The sequence below is a fragment of the Bufo gargarizans genome, chromosome 4 (genome assembly GCF_014858855.1).
Source record: "Bufo gargarizans isolate SCDJY-AF-19 chromosome 4, ASM1485885v1, whole genome shotgun sequence".
Taxonomy (NCBI): Eukaryota; Metazoa; Chordata; class Amphibia; order Anura; family Bufonidae; genus Bufo; species Bufo gargarizans.
Window position 1 is genome coordinate 532,995,149 of NC_058083.1, and position 18,320 is coordinate 533,013,468.

Genomic DNA, 18,320 nt, shown 5'->3' on the forward strand with positions numbered 1-18,320 from the left:
ATATTGTTCAGCTCCCTGAAATCCAGACAAGGTCTTAAAGAACCATCTTTTTTCTTAACAAAGAAAAAACCAGCGGCAACAGGTGACTTCGAGGGTCGTATGTGTCCCTTTCTCAGACTCTCAGAGATATAAGCACGCATAGCGATCCTCTCAGGTTGGGAAAGATTGTATAAACGAGATTTAGGCAGCTTGGCATCTGGGATGAGATTAATAGGGCAATCGTACTCCCTGTGCGGGGGCAAATCCTGAACTCCACTCTCAGAGAAGACATCCGAAAATTCAGAGAGAAAAGATGGTATAGTCTTAGTAGCAACCTCAGAAACAGATGTCATGAGGCAATTCTCTCTGCAAAAGTCACTCCAACTATTTATTTGCTTCGCTTGCCAATCAATGGTGGGGTTATGCTTAGTGAGCCAGGGCAGCCCCAACACCAGAGGGGTGGGCAAACCGCTAAGGACGAAACATGACACATCCTCAACATGAGCATCACTCACAATCAAACGGATATTGTGAACTATGCCCTTTAATGATTTCTGAGAAAGTGGAGCGGAATCGATAGCAAAAACCGGAATATCCTTTCTCAAAGCGCACACCTGGAAACCATGAGTTATCGCAAATTGATTATCAATGAGATTGACCGCTGCTCCACTATCCACAAAAATCTCACAAAAAATGTTCTTGCTCTCTAGCGCCACCCTAGCCGGCAGGACAAAACGGGAACTACAAGCAAACGGAAAACCTTCAATTTCCGCCTCAACCCTGCCAATAGTAACAGACGGAACATTTTTCAAAGATTTTTTCCTCTTTGTTTCTTTATTATACCCAGAGAACTGCCTGAATCTCCTAGAGGGACAAATATTTGCCAAATGATTAATACCTCCACAACAAAAACAAACCGTCCCATGCAGGCTGAATCTTCTATTGTCAGAAGCAATCAACCCCAGCTGCATGGGCTCCTGCTCAGAAGGGACTGACAGCGACTGAGACCCCTGCGCACAGAATGGGACCGCTGCACAGTCCTGGGACCGAGTATGACATGAAGGAGAGATCTCTCCTCTCTCTCTAAGACGCCTGTCAATACGAACGGCCTGAGACATAGCAGAGTCCAAAGAAATAGGCCTTTCATGAAAGGCAAATGCATCTTTCAATCCCTCTGAAAGACCATGGCAAAATTGACTTCGGAGTGCAGCATCATTCCAACCAGTATCAGCTGCCCATCTCCGAAATTCTGAGCAGTATATTTCTGCGGATTGTTTACCCTGGCATAAGAGACGTAGTCTAGACTCCGCCAGAGCAATACGATCCGGATCATCATATATCTGACCCAGGGCTAAAAAGAATTCATCCACTGAACGGAGAGGCCGTGCCCCCTCCGGCAGCGAAAAGGCCCAGGACTGAGCGTTACCTCTGAGCAGCGATATAATGATCCCCACCCTCCTTTCCTCATCTCCAGAGGAAAGGGGAAGAAGGCGAAAATGGAGTTTGCAAGCCTCTCTAAAACGCACAAAATTCTCACTACCCCCGGAGAACGTATCCGGGAGCGAGATCTTAGGCTCAGAACAAGCTCCATGAACACAAGCTGAACCGGTCACTTGAAGCTGAGAAAAAGTCTTACGGAGGTCAGCTACCTCCAATGAAAGACCCTGGAAGCGTTCAGCCAAAAGTGAAACCGGATCCATGCTTAAAACGGTTTTGGCGGCTTATAATGTCACGGAATGTGTACAGGTAACAAGGCAAAACAACATGCATAAATGACTCGCTGGATCCAACAGCTAAGGAACAAAAGGGAGACCCCTGTAGAAGACCTGGCACTTTCCCTGGCTGCTTAGCCTATGCATAGATCCGAATGGTGGAGGTATGCATATCCACGTACCTTGACTATATAACCCCTGAGCACCCTACAATAGTGAGGGGACACGACCACCGGCTCCCTACACCAGACACGGAGGGAGTCAGGGTCACCTGGGATCCAGCAAACAGAAAATAACAGATAACAGTATAACACTTAACTTTGTAGAGGAGAGGAGAACCAGATGGGCATGCACACATACTCCAGGAAGAAATATAAGCCGCCCAGAAAAGCCTTCTGGGGAAGAATTTAAAGGGAAGCAATTAGTCCAACACATGACAGCTGAGAGAGGCTAAGGAGAGGAGGAGCTGAATACCACAACACAGAAACTCAAAGAGGAGGTTCTGAAAGGCCTCTGTCAGAGCTTCTCAGCTGTCTGGTTGTGACATTATGTCATGTGTCGGTTCTGCAGGAATCTCGACTTGCGGAAGAAAATGTACATGATTTTTCTCATGATTTGAAAATCTGCAATTGAGATTTCCATCCCATACAACCTCGCTCACCTGCCCTGGATTGTTTCCAAGAGCGGCTGGAACGAGATTTGTATGCTTTACATGAGTCCATATGATATAAATATACAGAGAGAAAAAATAATTTAGAACCTAGTGAAGTTATTGCTTTGCATGAATTAAAAAAGAGAAATTATATTATCAATAAACGGGCTGACGAAGGAGGTGGTCATGGATCGAGGTGCGGTGGTGGTCATGGATCGAGGTGCGGTGGTGGTCATGGATCGAGGTGCGGTGGTGGTCATAGATCGAGGTGCGGTGGTGGTTATAGATCGAGGTGCGGTGGTGGTTATAGATCGAGGTGTGGTGTTAGTCATGGATCGAGGTGCGGTGTTGGTCATAGATCGAGGTGCGGTGGTGGTTATAGATCGAGGTGCGTGTTAGTCATGGATCGAGGTGCGGTGTTGGTCATGGATGGAGGTGCGGTGTTGGTCATGGATGGAGGTGCGGTGGTGGTCATGGATGGAGGTGCGGTGGTGGTCATGGATCGAGATGCGGTGGTGGTCATGGATGGAGGTGCGGTGGTGGTCATGGATCGAGATGCAGTGGTGGTCATGGATGGAGGTGCGGTGGTGGTCATGGATCGAGCTATTTATAAACAGCAGAATCTCAATATGACTCTGACACTCACTGCAAGTTGGCTCTTGACCTCACCCCCTCCTATCAACCCAAGCTCTCTGCTTTGTTGCATATGGGATTAGAAAGTGACTTTTTGAGTCAAAAACAAATAGACTAGATTCTTGTCAAATACCCAGTAACACCTACAATATTTTTCATTCATTCCCTAAAAAACACAAACCGCAGTTTCCACCTCCCATGAGACCCATTGTTGCTGGAATTGGCTCCTATTCGGAAAGATTATCTGGATGGGTTGACCGCTTGCTGCAGCCCATAATAAGCCTCGTTCCTGGATATCTTCAAGATACCAAGTCTGTCTTACAGGCATTCAACAGCGTCTCATGGGACACGGATTCAGTCTGGATTACAGCGGATGTCACTTCTCTGTACACCGTTATTCCCCACTCCTTGGCAATTACGGCCCTGAGGTGGTTTCTTTCGGTATACGGAGGTTTTTCTCTGGACTTTCAAGATTTTATTTGTCAAGTTATTTGGTTCTTACTCAAACATAATTTCTTCATGTTCATTGGTGAATACTATCTTCAGTTGTCTGGCGTGTCCATGGGGGCGAAATTCTCGCCTTCCATGGCAAATATATACACGGCATGGTGGGAGAGTGAGCATTTATTCTCTTCACATAATGCGTTTTGTGACCATATTAAATGGTATGGTCCTTACATCGAAGATTTGTTATTCATCTGGTCGGGCGATGTGACGGCTATATCTAGCTTTAATGAATGTCTCAACCAAAATGTTCGTCATCTTCAATTCACTCTGCATTTTGATAAAAATACTGTAACCTTTTTGGATCTCACGCTTAGGTCTCTTTTAGACGAGCGTGACAGATGCGTTCAGTGAAACTCGCACCATTTTGCGAGCAAGTTCAGTCAGTTTTATGTGCGATTGCGTTCAGTTGTTCAGTTTTTTGTGCGCGGGTGCAATGCGTTTTGATTGCGTTTTTGATGCGCGTGATGAAAAACAGAATGTTTGCAAACAACATCTCTAAGCAACCAGCAGTGTAATGCCCTTGCTTGCGGATTCGATGCGTTATTTACGCAGCCCCATTCATTTCTACGGGGCCAGGGCTGCGTGAAAAACGCTGAATATAGAACATGCTGCATTTTCACGCAACGCAGAAGTGATGCGTGAAAAACATCGCTCATGTGCACAGACACATTGAAATGATTGGGTCAGGATTCAGTGCGGGTGCTGTGCGTTCACGTCACGCATTTCACTTGTGTGGAAAACTCGGGGCCTTAAAGGGGATGTTGAAGGGCACGCTGTTGCAACTGTCACCTTCCGTAAGGAGACCTTGGGCAATACTACATTTCTTGCCACATCGTGACATCCACCTCATGTAGTGAACAACATCCCCACAGGAGAAATGATCAGAGCTAAGCGAAACTGCTCTACAGAGACACTGAAGAAGCAGAGATCATTAGGCTGCGGCAGAGGAAATATCCGAAATGGACTCTGGATCGAGCTGAAATGATGGCTTCATCCAGGTCTAGAAAGAACATGGGATAAAAATATAAACAACGAAAATATAAAATAAACTGTTCTGCTTTTGTTACATCCTATAGCTCGGAAATTTTCGCTAATTTGCTCTATAGTCAAGAAACATTTATCAAATCCAGCTACGGATGATCAATGGCGACCAGCCCTGGATTTTGATATTAAATGTGTGGCACGTCGTGGCCCCGCTTTATCACAAGAGATAAGTCCTAGCTTATAGTTGGATCAAGTGAAAAACAAGTCCAGTTTGGCTTCACCATAAAGGAAATGATAAATGTGGCCTCCGGAAATGTATTTGCTGTAAGCCTAGGAATGTATCTAAATATGTGGAATCCACACGTTTACTATCCAACAATATATAAATTGTAACGCGGGATATGTAGTGTACCGCATCACTGGTTCTATCTGCCACCTGCAGTATGTTGGCCGTACAACTAATGATGTAAAAACGCGTATGCGGTATGTCCTCAGGGAGATGTCTCTGTGCAAGGAGCGGAGCGGGTGAGCGGGAGATCATAAAAGGAAATGACTAAATAGAGAATCTAAATTTTTAGTATATTGCTTTTTGGACTTTTGCGTATCCATAGTCGACTCAGATGTATTTTGTGTCCCTCTACAATCTATAGAGGCAGCACTTTCAGGAGCGAATCCGAGGCGTCTGCATCTGTCCAGCTGACACTCACTTTAGAGCTGCAGTTTTTAATCGAGGGGCAGATCAGAAAAGGTAATTACTAAATAGAGAATCTTTTTGGATCTTCCAATTGGGGAGCTGTACCCCTCAAGGTCTCAACCGCAGACACAATCTGATTTTTTTTTATATATATGTGTTTGTTATTTTTCTCTTGTCTTATTCCTTCGTTACCTGTTGCTTATAGTGACTCACCCGTTACATGTGTTTTCCATTCCACTTAATTGCAACCCTCCCATCTCTGAATGACATGATACCAGAATGCTGTTTAAAGGTTGAAAGTGGTGTTAGTGCTCCGTCATGAATAAGGACCCAGCCATGGAGGTCCGAAACGCGTAGACGCTTCATGGAGAGCATGGATTTTATTTGCGCATTTGTTATTTAATAAAGAAAATCACTTTTGGACGAGCTGGACTTCACCACTGATATTTTTCAGACTTTGCAGAGTTTTCTGTTTCCTCCTCCAGTCCGTGCCTTCAGGAGTGCGGTCCTTTCAGGAGAACGCAGCCGGACAACAGTTGGATTTGTCTCTTTAGAAGCTGATGTATTGTTCAGTACAGTCTGTATATGAACTGCTCCCCCCGGCTGTAACAGATACGCAGGGAACTAACTCGCCCGGTCCTGTCCCTGATGATAGAACCTGGCATTCTATCCGGTTATATAATCTACCGAAGTAAATCTATCTTGCCGATCTCTAGCACTACCCCTGTTATGTGTCAGATACGTCCTAGTACATCATCACATCAGTGGCTGAGCTCAGAATGGCGTCTCTGCTGGAGATTACATCGGTTTTGATAGACTAGACCAGGGGTCAGCAACCTTTTCCAGACGGTGGGCCGATAAAAAACTAAGGTCGGAGTTGAAGCGCTCAGTGTGCCGCCGTGCAATACAGGAAAGTCCTATAACAAAGGGGAGATGCATCAAGACTGTTGTAAAGGAAAACTGGCTTTGCTGCTCATATCAATCAATGAGATTCCTCCTTTATTGTTCCAATGGAGCTTTATATAATGAAAGGTGGAATCTGATGTGGTTGATGGTTGATATGGGCAACTAAGCCAGTTTTCCTTTACATCAATTTCGATAAATCAGCCCCAACTGTATGTGACATAAAGAAAATAATAATAGTTAGTAGAGATGAGCAAATCAAAGCTGACGAAGTGGAATTCGTCAGAATTTCAGGACTTATTCGATTCGCTCCTCACGCTTTGTGGTAACGAATTGCATTTTTCCCCAAAATGGCTGCTAAAAATGGGGCAAGGAGCTCTGGGAAGGCGGGATCACCCACAATGCCATGCATGCAGCCAATCAGCAGCCAGCCAGCCCTGTGATGTCACAGCCCTATAAATACCCTCAGCCATCTTGGATTCTGCCATTTTCCATGGTACTTAGTGCAGGGAGAGACGTCAGCAGGCGCTAGGGACAGTGCTAGGAAAAACCTCTTAGTGAAAAAAGTGATTTACAAGTTCAGGGAAAGATTATTCAAGGTGCAGGGAAAGGATAGTGAGGAATCATTCCACAGCATTTATGTAGAACAGGGTTCAGTCAGGGAGGTTACAGCCTGGGGACTGGGAACAATCCTATTACACCTTGCTGCACTGACTGAGGATCCATATTGTCATTATACAGCTCTGTAATTCCAGCAAACCGTTCTTGTTAATGGGGTGCAAGTGCTGTGTGATACCGGCATTAACAGGGGTTATTACAAGGAAATATTTCTACAGTACGTCTTATTTGCCCTTGTGCGGTGCAGTTATATGTTGTGAAACCTGTTTTGCCGTGTATTAGTGGCAAAAGAAAAATATATTCGCCGTTCAGCGCTGCAGTTATATGTTGAAAGAAAAATTAGGGCCTAATTGCCGTTCAGTGGTGCAGTTATATACTCTGAAGGCCTTTTTGCCCCGTATTAGTGGCAAAAGAAAATTATATTTGCAGTTTTTTGCAGTGTTTAGTGGGGTGTTTTAATTACCTTATTATTTATTTATTTCAGCTAACAGTATGTCAGACAGAGAAGTGACAGGCCCTGGGCAGGGGAGGGGCAGAGGCCTAAATGTTTCTGGCACAGGTCGCAGTAAGGGGGGCGTAGCAGCAGGGGTCACTTCGAGAGGCCTGGGCTCACAGTGTCAGCTAGCGGTCGTGTCTTGACCAGCAACCCAGCGGTTCTTGAATGGTTGACTCAATCAGCAGCATCCGGAGTCTAGAGTCACTGATGAGGAGCTTTCTTCACCCATATAGTGAAAAAACTACTCGCCAGCAGCTAGACATAGAGCAGAAGCTGAACCAGCAGGTGGTGGCATACTTGGACAGCACCCTGCCACCATACATTGAAGATCCACTGGACTGGCAGAGTTTTCCCTGGCAAAGCTGTCCTGCCCGGCCAGTAGTGTGGCATCAGAGCGGGGGTTTAGTGTGGCGGGGGCCATAGTTACCCCAAGGAGAACTCGCCTGTCCAACTAAAATGTGGAGAGACTTACCTTTGTCAAAATGAATCAGGCGTGGATCAGCCAGGATTTCCACCCACTGATGCGTGATGCTTCAGACTAGATCATCCATGGTGCTACACCAACACTTTGACAAAAGAGACCGGTTTCTTCTGGCTACCTGCCTCAGCTACTATTCTGATGCTGCCACCTGCCTGATGCCACATATCTGATGCCAAGTGCTCCTTCTTCCACCCACCATCTTCAGCTGGTACTGGTATTGCTACCCACCTCCCCACTCTGTCACCGGGTCACTCTGTGGCCTCCTGATGCTGCCGCCACCTCCAGACTCTGTCATTCTGTCCACTATTTGCCGTTCAGCGGTGCAGTTATATGTGGTAAAGCCCCTTTTTGTTGTGTATTAGGCCGAATGCACACGGCCGTGTTCCGTGGCCGAGAGCGATCCGTGGTATGCCGGGCTGGATTCCTGTTCAGAGCAGGAGCGCACAGCGTCATTGGTTGCTATGACGCCGCTGCACTACAGTAATACACTCGTATTGAACATGAAGCGCACAGTGTCATAGCAACCAATGACGCCGTGTGCTCCTGCTCTGAACAGGAATCCAGCCCGGCATACCACGGACCGCTCTCGGCCACGGAACACGGCCGTGTGCATTCGGCCTTAGTGGCAAATAGAGGTGGCTGAACTCCGCTGCTCTGCATCTCTTGTGAAGTAAATGTCTCCAAATATGGCCCTCTCTCGATTTACAGCAAATACATTATTTTCATGTAGGGATCCAAGAATTATGTTGGAGGCATGTAGTGTATGCAAGCCATGTGCGACCCCTCTCATCCCTCTCACAATCTCGTCTGAACTCAATTTATTGTTGCCTTGAATACAGCCCAAGCTTTTGCCAGGATAAAAGGGAACCATCGGGTATACCACTGGATCAAACGTGCAAAAATACAAGTAAAGAAGTTGCATAATCCCAGATTCCTCTTTCTGTTGTAACCAAGCTTTGTGATATTTGGGCGCCCTCACAATCACTTGTTCTTCTGTATCCACACCTACAGAATAGCCCTTGAGTAAAACTTTTTGGTCCTGGATTTGTGTGGGCGTTTGCTGCGAAGTTCCTTCAGTGGTTCGGCATCCAACAGCACCCGCTCCATACTACCTGACAGAGGACCTCCTGAATTCATGTGTCTGGTTATTCCTACATCAGAGTAGATTAGAAGTAGGTCAGGAAACCACTTCTGGGCCAAATGCTTAATAATGCATATTCTTCTTGTTCACGCTGTATCCCAAAGAATATCTTGTTCCTTATGGTTTCAATTTCATGTTTCACTTCACTGTGCGCTGTTGCATTGTATTCATCAGACTCTTCCATGCTGCTGCTGACATGCGGTTACCACCTCAGCTCTGCCTTCAAACCCTTAAAACTCTTCTTGATTGTTAGTAAGTCATCCACATTTGGGTTTTTATTCATCCATTCAGACATGTCCTTTTTTAATTCAACACTAGCCAGATGTTTGGCCTTTGCCGGTTAGTGGTGCAGTTATATGTGGAAAAGCCCTTTTGTGGAGTGGGACACGGCCTTTTTTGGGAAAATTGATGGGTGATTGTACACTTTCTTCTGTATGAACCTAATTCGATTAGCCATTCAGTGATGACTTTTTTTTGTGATACAGCCTTTTTTGGGAAAATTGGTCTGTAGCTGTAACTATGGTCAAGGACAATATATGTCCTTTACGGACCACTGGGTAAATGTGGTTCCTGCCCAGCCACACCAGCAACATGGCCAGGTGACGCCGCTTCCTGCCTCCACGTTCTCACGCCGTTGGTCCTGTGACAATGTCCGCCTCTGCCTCCTCATCCTCCACCACTGTCCTCACCACTATGTCATAGAGCCACTCTGTGGCCTCCTGATGCTGCCACCTCCAGACTCTGTCGTTGGGCCACTCTGTGGTCTCCTCATGCTTCTTCCACCTCACCACTATGTCATAGGGACACTCTGTGGACTTCTCATGCTGTTCTCCCACTCTCCCCACTTCATGACTGGGCCACCATGTTGCCTTTCGGCCTGGCTGACATCATCATTTATTTGACCCTAATTCTGATCTGTCAGAAGGAAGGAAAAATGAGACGCACAACGGATCCTGTCTGTGTAGCAGCTGTAAGGCCTGTACGGTCGCATCAGAATTTGCTTATGATTTGGTAGCCAAAAGCAGGAGTGGGTACAAAACACAGAAGACATGGAAATATTCCATTCACAAGTCATCTCTGTTTTGGATCCTCTCCTGTTTTTTTGGCTTTAGCAATACTGATGGATTACTGTGCAAATGCTGACCGAGTGAAGGAGGATGCTCCACCACAGGATTGTAGGTAAGTCTACTTTCACACTCGAGTTTTGGCTTTCCGTTTGTGAGATCCGTTCAGGGCTCAGCGGTCCAAAACGGATCAGTTTGCATTCTAATGCATTCTGAATAGAAAAGGATCCGCTCAGAATGTGTCAGTTCAGTCTCCATTCCGCTTTGGAGATGGACACCAGAAGGCTGCTTGCAGCGTTTTGGTGTCCGTCTGATGAAACTGAGACAAACGGCACACAATGTAAGTCCATGGGACGGATCCGTTTTCACTGACACAATCTGGCACAATAGAAAACTGATCCGTCCTCCATTGACTTTCAATGATGTTCAAGATGGATCCGTCTTGGCTATGTTAAAGATAATACAAACGGTTCCATTCTGAACGGATGCAGACGGTTAAATTATCTGAACGGATCGTTCATGACGGATCCGCACAAAATGCAAGTGTGAAAGTAGCCATATTGTTCAGAGGAAAATAATCAGTGACGTCAACACAAACTTACTGCTGAGACCCTCTCCACTCTGTCGGGGGCTCTACTTGTATAAGTGTTTAATAGAACAGGTTCTGTAGACATCTATGTGGAATCAGCTGACGACGGTGTAAAAGGAGTGCGCTTCTTCTAACATCGACCTGTAAGGCTGAGTTCATACTTGAGTTATTTGGTCAGTTTTGGCCCCGCAACTGCCCAAATAAGTGAAGTGTGCAGTGATTCTAAGAGCGATGCCTGTCATCTGCGTGTCATACGGACCCACAGTATTATTTCACTACCACAGCAGACTCCCTATGCGTGTTACTGCAAGGCACAGTGTTCTACACCCCTATACAGGCACAGTGTTCTACACCACTATACAGGCACAGTGTTCTACACCACTATACAGGCACAGTGTTCTACACCGCAAGACAGGCACAGTGTTCTACACCACTATACAGGCACAGTGTTCTACACCGCAATACAGGCACAGTGTTCTACACCACTATACAGGCACAGTGTTCTACACCACTATACAGACACAGTGTTCTACACCACTATACAGGCACAGTGTTCTGCACCCCTATACAGGCACAGTGTTCTACACCACTATACAGGCACAGTGTTCTACACCGCTATACAGGCACAGTGTTCTACACCACTATACAGGCACAGTGTTCCACACCACTATACAGACACAGTGTTCTACACCACTATACAGGCACAGTGTTCTGCACCCCTATACAGGCACAGTGTTCTACACCACTATACAGGCACAGTGTTCTACACCACTATACAGGCACAGTGTTCTACACCGCTATACAGGCACAGTGTTCTACACCACTATACAGGCACAGTGTTCTACACCACTATACAGACACAGTGTTCTACACCACTATACAGGCACAGTTTTCTACACCGCTATACAGGCACAGTGTTCTACACCACTATACAGGCACAGTGTTCTACACCGCTATACAGGCACAGTGTTCTACACCGCTATACAGGCACAATGTTCTACACCACTATACAGGCACAGTGCTCTACACCGCTATACAGGCACAGTGTTCTACACCGCTATACAGGCACAGTGTTCTACACCGCTATACAGGCACAGTGTTCTACACCCCTATACAGGCACAGTGTTCTACACCCCTATACAGGCACAGTGTTCTACACCACTATACAGGCACAGTGTTCTACACCGCTATACAGGCACAGTGTTCTACACCACTATACAGGCACAGTGTTCTACACCACTATACAGGCACAGTGTTCTACACAGCTATACAGGCACAGTGTTCTACACCACTATACAGGCACAGTGTTCTACACCACTATACAGGCACAGTGTTCTACACCGCTATACAGGCACAGTGTTCTACACCACTATACAGGCACAGTGTTCTACACCACTATACAGGCACAGTGTTCTACACCACTATACAGGCACAGTGCTCTACACCGCTATACAGGCACAGTGCTCTACACCGCTATACAGGCACAGTGCTCTACACCGCTATACAGGCACAGTGCTCTACACCACTATACAGGCACAGTGTTCTACACCACTATACAGGCACAGTGTTCTACACCACTATACAGGCACAGTGCTCTACACCGCTATACAGGCACAGTGTTCTACACCGCTATACAGGCACAGTGCTCTACACCACTATACAGGCACAGTGTTCTACACCGCTATACAGGCACAGTGTTCTACACCGCTATACAGGCACAGTGTTCTACACCACTATACAGGCACAGTGTTCTACACCACTATACAGGCACAGTGCTCTACACCACTATACAGGCTCTCTGCAGCCAGGAAATAGCCTTTTTTTTAACGCAATTTGCAGCGAATAAATTCTGATCGAACCAAATCTTTTAAAAAAATTCGGCGAACCGGCCAAATTAAATTTTTTTGAAATTCGCTCATCTCTAATAATTTGCTTAACTTACCATTCAGTGTGACCCTTGTGCCTGAGCTTCTGTGCAAAGACGCTCTAGTTGTGGTCACATGAGGCGACTTTCAGTTGGACACAGGCTTCAGAATGGTCATTAGTAAGGGTACTTTTACACTTGCGTTGTTTGATTCCGGCAGGCAGTTCCGTTGCCTGAACTGACTGCCTGATCAGGCAAACTGTATGCAAACGGATGTCATTTTTTCTGACTGATCAGGCATTTTTCTGACTGATCAGGATCCTGATCAGTCAGAGAAATGCATTGCAATACCGGATCAGTTTTTCCGGTGTCATCAGGCAAAACGGATCCGTTTTTTTTTTTTTTTTTTTCATTTTTAAAGGTCTGCGCATGCGCAGACCGGAAGGACGGATCCGGCATTCCGGTATTTTGAATGCCGGATCCGGCACTAATACATTCCTATGGAAAAAAAATGCCGGATCCGGCATTCAGGCAAGTCTTCAGTTTTTTTCGCCGGAGATAAAACCGTAGCATGCTACGGTTTTCTCTTTTGCCTGATCAGTCAAAACGACTGAACTGAAGACATCCTGATGCAAACTGAACGGATTACTCTCCATTCAGAATGCATGGGGATATGCCTGATCAGTTCTTTTCCGGTATAGAGCCCCTGTGACGGAACTCTATGCCGGAAAAGAAAAACGCTAGTGTGAAAGTACCCTAAGCCTGTTTCGTGAGGGGCAGAGGATAGCATTCATATGGGAGAAGATCTGCTCACATAAATATGTTGACCCGAAGACTGACAGCATTGCAAATGCAATTTTCTTCAGTCAGATTTGTGTGGAAGTGATTTCCAACACATGAATAGGGGCTGTGCGTTCTCTCCGGATGTTTCAAGTGATGTCCGCAGCTCACAGAACTTAATTGTCCACAAAGATGAGCTCTGGAGGTCAATCAGTTGCATTTCCAAATCATCGATGCCCATCCATCCAAAAACTGACAGGTCTATGTCTGTCACATTAAACTTGTCTACAGATATGAGAAAAGAAAACATTGGCCCATATCTCTGAAAATCTTGGACTCTCCTGGAGAATTCGGACTCAAGCTCTTTTATGTACGTGGAAATGTTCGCTGTGTTGACTGAATGATGAGAGGAAATCTCTCTCAAGTGTTTGAAGTAGCGAAATGCCCCCTTTTCTGTATCCTCCACATAAACTTTAAGTTTGGACCGAAACGCGTCCTGGTTGTTGGGACATTTCACTTTGGATGGAATATAGTAGATATATTGGAAAAGAAGATACGACTGCCGGATTTATTTTTATTTTTCAAGTGGAGGTTGCTCCTTCCCATAGCAGCGTTTACAAACGGACGAGTGCCGACCAGCTGGATTATTTATAGATTGGGTTCAAACAGCACAGCTCCTCTTGTTCTCCAGCAGAATCACAGAATCCGGCCACAGTTGCCAAACGAGACAAATCATTGATGTCCACGCTTTTATCCAGCGCAACACTAAACACCGTGCAGTCCTTCAAACCAGTCACTTGCTGTTCCCTAATGTTATTTGCCATATCAGTGATCCGGCGCTCAACATTCTTGCTGAATTGGGCAGATCTTCAGTCCTGGACATGATAGTGTTCTTGTTCGGTAAACCATCAAGCAAATCACCAGCTGCACAAAATGCTTCTTTATGTATTCTCCATCGGTGAAGGGCTTTCCATGCTTAGCAATGCACTGAGCTATCCTGTAACTTGCTGTAACGTGGTGCATAGAGTTTACCATGACGTCAGTTCTGGAGAACACTTGTCTGTTTATTGTTGAGTTTTGATGTTTTGTCCCAAAATGGCGGCGCGCACTTGAGGTGCGACAAATGACACTTTCACAGCACAAAACACACCCTGCTCTGCCTTCTTGATGAATAAATGCGTACAAAGATGTCCGTTCTTTATGAAATGAAGGAATGTCCACTTTAGTGCGGTTAGCTGCCATATTACAGTTAAGAATTCCCTAAGAAACCTATAAGTAACAAAAAAAGGGCAAACATAAATACCAAGGCCTGTACTGACAGTGGAGGAGCAGCACTCCTATGCTGAGTACTTACCTTTTCTGTAGTGTAGCAGTCAGACAAGGAGCAGATGAGGAGCATTGGAGGAGCCTTGGAGATAAGCCTTGTGGGCACTCCCTGGCCAATCACCAATCTAATGCCAAGAAAGGGCAAGAATAAACAAGGTATTTACTACCCGCACCTACACATGACTTATTAGTTGCAGATTTTCTGTGTGCACTCTGCAGATTTTGTTGCGTTGTCCTTCTTTGCAGTAAAAAGGGTGAAATCTGCAGCATCAAGTGATATGCTGCAGATTCCATCACCACCTATCATACACTTACTGACAGCGGTGCGGCAAAGCAGCCTCATGGAGTAATTGTAACTGAGGGCTGCCCTCCTCACAACTGTCAGTAAGTGCATGGTTAATGGGAGCCTGGATACTGGGGCCCAGATACTGGCTGGTGACCCCCCCCCCCCCCCCCCTCCCCACCTGCACATAGTCTGAGCACGCCGAGATCTGGCACCTAACTCAGGAGAACCTAGGAAGCCCCACCTTTTGTAAGTAACTTCTTGGTGATTTGCTGACACTATCACTTATATATTTGTATGTTTGGTTAATTGCATAAAACACCTACTTAATGGCAGGATGTTTCCACACCTATTAATCTGTTACCTGGAGGGATCCCTAGCCTGGACCTTTTTCTGTGGGCACCACTGTCTGGACCTGATATACTAGGTTCCTTGATCATTGGTATGACTGGGATCTGTAGTGCTGTTTACAATTTTTTCACTACCCCCCCCCCTTGCACAGTAATAAAAATAATACACTAATCAACTCCCCCTTCTCACAGTAATAATAATAATACTGTTCACCCCCCCCCCCCCCCACCGATCCCCACTAATATCAATCAGAGCTCATCCCACATAACGGCCATAACTCACCCCCCTCCACAGAAAAATCACTTGCACAAGTTTTCTCGCCATCAAACCCCCCTTCCCCCAGCAATAATATGCAGCCGCTTCCTCCTCGCCCCAAGCTCACCAGCTCTGCCGGCACATTTACTAACTATTCATATATAGTGCGGTAGCGGCAGGGAGACTCGCTCTGCCTGCGTATCTAATATCGCTCTGTGCGCTCATGAATATCCAGAGCGGCCCGGCGTGCCATAGAATTCCTGTCGTAGGTTGCCGACTCCTGGACTAGACAATGATCTCCTTCCTGATTGGCTGTCAGACTGACTGAGAGGCATTGTGGGTAATGGTCATGTGATTCTCCATCTTCATCTCTGCCCTGTTTCCCTCACTACTGTACTGCATTTGAAATGTAAAAGGGTGGGCGCTGTTTTGTACAGTCAATCCATACGAAATCACCAAAACTTCAGATATTTATAGTAGATTATTTATGGAATTTGTAAAGAATCTGATTCATTGAGAATTTTTTTGCCTATCTGTAGTCACCTCCATAGTACACGATCGGTAATACTATTCTCCATTTCTAAGACACTTTACTTTATGTAAGATGTTCATCCAGATGTGATTTTGCTCTCAATCCTCCATATTTCCCTCATTTTCCTTAGGTTCAGGACTTTTGAAGCTGATGGTCCTTTCCATCAATGACCCACCAAGGATGGAGAAGGACAGAGACCACATGGCTGCAAGGATATTAGACCTCACCCTGGAGATCATCTCCTTGATAACTGGAGAGGTGAGAGTCTCATATGACATCACTCTTAGGGCCCTTGCACAAGACAGTATGCCCTCCGAGACAGTGAGCAGGCCATATGACTTGGAGCGGCATTGATTGTGCGCACAGGGAGCGCACAGCATCATAGATTACAATGTTGCTGTGCACATCAGGTCGCCTGCAGGACTATTGTCCTGTACTTATATGATCTTATGAGTGCAGAACAATAGTCCAGCGAGCGGCCCGACGTGCACAGCATCATTGTAATCTATGATGCTGTGCGCTCCCGTGCGCATGATCAATGCCGCTCCAGGTACATATGGCCCGCTCATGGACTGCATGTCTCGGAGGGCATACAGTCATGTGCAAGGGCCCTTATCTCTAGTAATAAACCAGGGAAATGACTGGAAAGGTGAAGGATTCTTAGAATCTCTGTAGTGATCGGCGTCTCCCCATACACAGGATTACACAGTAGTGAAGAAGTCGTCTGGTGAGTGTGTGACACCCCGTGTGTCAGGAGGACGGAGCAGGACCCAGAGCCCCATCACCGAGCCTCCACCTCATTCCCTGATACATGAGGCAGAAGATCCTAGAACTTACCACCAGGATCACTGAGCTGCTGAGCGGAGAGGTGAGCGCTGCTGGGAATGCTGGGACATTATACAATAACGCCAAGGGATGGGTCTGGTAATGACTGTGTCCTCGTGTTGTCAGGTTCCTATAAGGTGTCAGGATGTCGCTGTCCTATTTCTCCATGGAGGAGTGGGACTATTTAGAAGAACACAAGGATCTGTACAAGGACGTCATGATGGAGAATCACCAGTCCCTCACATCACCGGGTAAGAGGAGACCTTCCATGACTGTAGAGATGAGAACAGTCCTGAGAGTCCGATTCCCCCATCATCTGATCTTCACATATAGACAATGTATTCAGTCACTGTGTGTATTTCCTACAGATGGATCGAGGCAGAGAAATCCACCAGAGAGATGTCCCAGTCCTCTGTATTCCCAGGACTCTCCAGAAGAAAAACCAAATATCCCACTGGATCATCAGGTAGATGAAGTTGAGGTTTCTACAAATCCCCCATAGACTGATGTAATGAGTAACCTCCTCCAGCAGCAGTGGAGTACATTGTCCGCTCTTCTTCTTATTATTGGCCACACATGATTTCTGGATTCATATAAGATTGTATTAAGGTTTGGATATCCACTTGGTAATTGAGAGTCAAGGTAGATAAAGGAAAGTTTTGCTGTAGAGATGTAAATCATAAAATAACAGCACAATCATAGACTAAAAGCTTCTAAGGAAGAATATCGACACGAATTTATAGTAATTTATTTAGTTCTTTTTTTTTTTTGTATATAAATTTTACCCAAAAATACCCTTTGCTAAAAAATCTGGCAACTTTTTAATATTCTCACTGCTATATCCACTTTTCAAAATAGAGGTGAGTCCACCAGGGCCGGACACATTACAATAATTTATGCCAGAAAACTGCAATCTACCCCAACTGCTGGCATTTTAGTTTCTGGTGCATGGACGGCATAGATGGGACAAATGTTTAGGAGACCGGACTTTAGTAAATGACCCCATTGACTTACTAGTTAGTTACATAATCTTGATGCTTTTGCAAAATATTAGTGCAGGCTATTCAAGATTTGGGTCACCATAAAGGACAAGAGCATAAAGGGGTTGGGTCACAAAAAATTTTCTACATTTTTAGAACAGCACGTGGATCTGAATAATTTTGTAATTGCATGTAATTAATAATGTGGTATCGTCAGTGAGTTCTTCAATAGAAGCTATCTCTATAGCGCCACCTGCTGTTTGTTCTGTTCCTTATGTCTCCGTTCACCTCATTGAGGTGGTCGCATGTGCTCAGTTTAAATTTTCAACTGCCACCAGACATACAAGGGGATGCTGAGAAGTTCCTGGCTTTGCCCCCTTCCATTTGGAATTGAAAAAAGAATTTGGTAGCTTGTGAAAGCTTGATATCCTGTTATCAATATACAAGATACCGTGCACCTCCTCTCCGATGACCTCACTACGTATCCCACCATCGGTGACTGCACTAAGAACCACTAGCATATATCAATTCAAATTCAAGATTACCTTGCTGTTGATATTATGTTCGTGGTTAGTATTTTCTTTGTCCTCCTATGTGGGTTTCAGTGTAGGGGGTATCGGTTTGGTATTTGCAACGTGGAGCACGCCCCGGCCGGTGGCGTCTCCGTATCG

The 18,320-nt window shown here is 45.7% G+C and overlaps 3 protein-coding genes across 5 annotated transcripts in view; 2 read left to right on the forward strand and 1 right to left on the reverse strand.

Moving 5' to 3' along the window:
• Window positions 1-18,320, reverse strand: part of LOC122934762 (gastrula zinc finger protein XlCGF57.1-like) — a 956,305-nt gene that overhangs the window by 27,814 nt on the left and 910,171 nt on the right. The window lies entirely within an intron of this gene.
• Window positions 1-18,320, forward strand: part of LOC122934783 (zinc finger protein OZF-like) — a 493,591-nt gene that overhangs the window by 4,470 nt on the left and 470,801 nt on the right. For both annotated transcript variants that reach the window (XM_044290483.1, XM_044290486.1), the window contains exon 2: window positions 15,975-16,102. The gene's annotated coding sequence lies outside the window, so the exon portion shown is untranslated. The remainder of the gene's footprint in view (window positions 1-15,974; window positions 16,103-18,320) is intronic.
• LOC122934747 (gastrula zinc finger protein XlCGF57.1-like) overlaps window positions 16,694-18,320 on the forward strand; it is a 153,085-nt gene continuing 151,458 nt past the window's right edge. Inside the window, exons 1-3 of one of the 2 annotated variants that reach the window (XM_044290425.1) lie at window positions 16,694-16,712; window positions 16,796-16,920; window positions 17,038-17,135. In XM_044290425.1, coding sequence (XP_044146360.1) covers window positions 16,815-16,920; window positions 17,038-17,135 — 204 coding nt within the window. In that variant the 5' untranslated portion in view covers window positions 16,694-16,712; window positions 16,796-16,814. Of the gene's footprint in view, window positions 16,713-16,795; window positions 16,921-17,037; window positions 17,136-18,320 lie in introns of those variants that run through there. The other variant, XM_044290427.1, reaches the window with a different exon arrangement.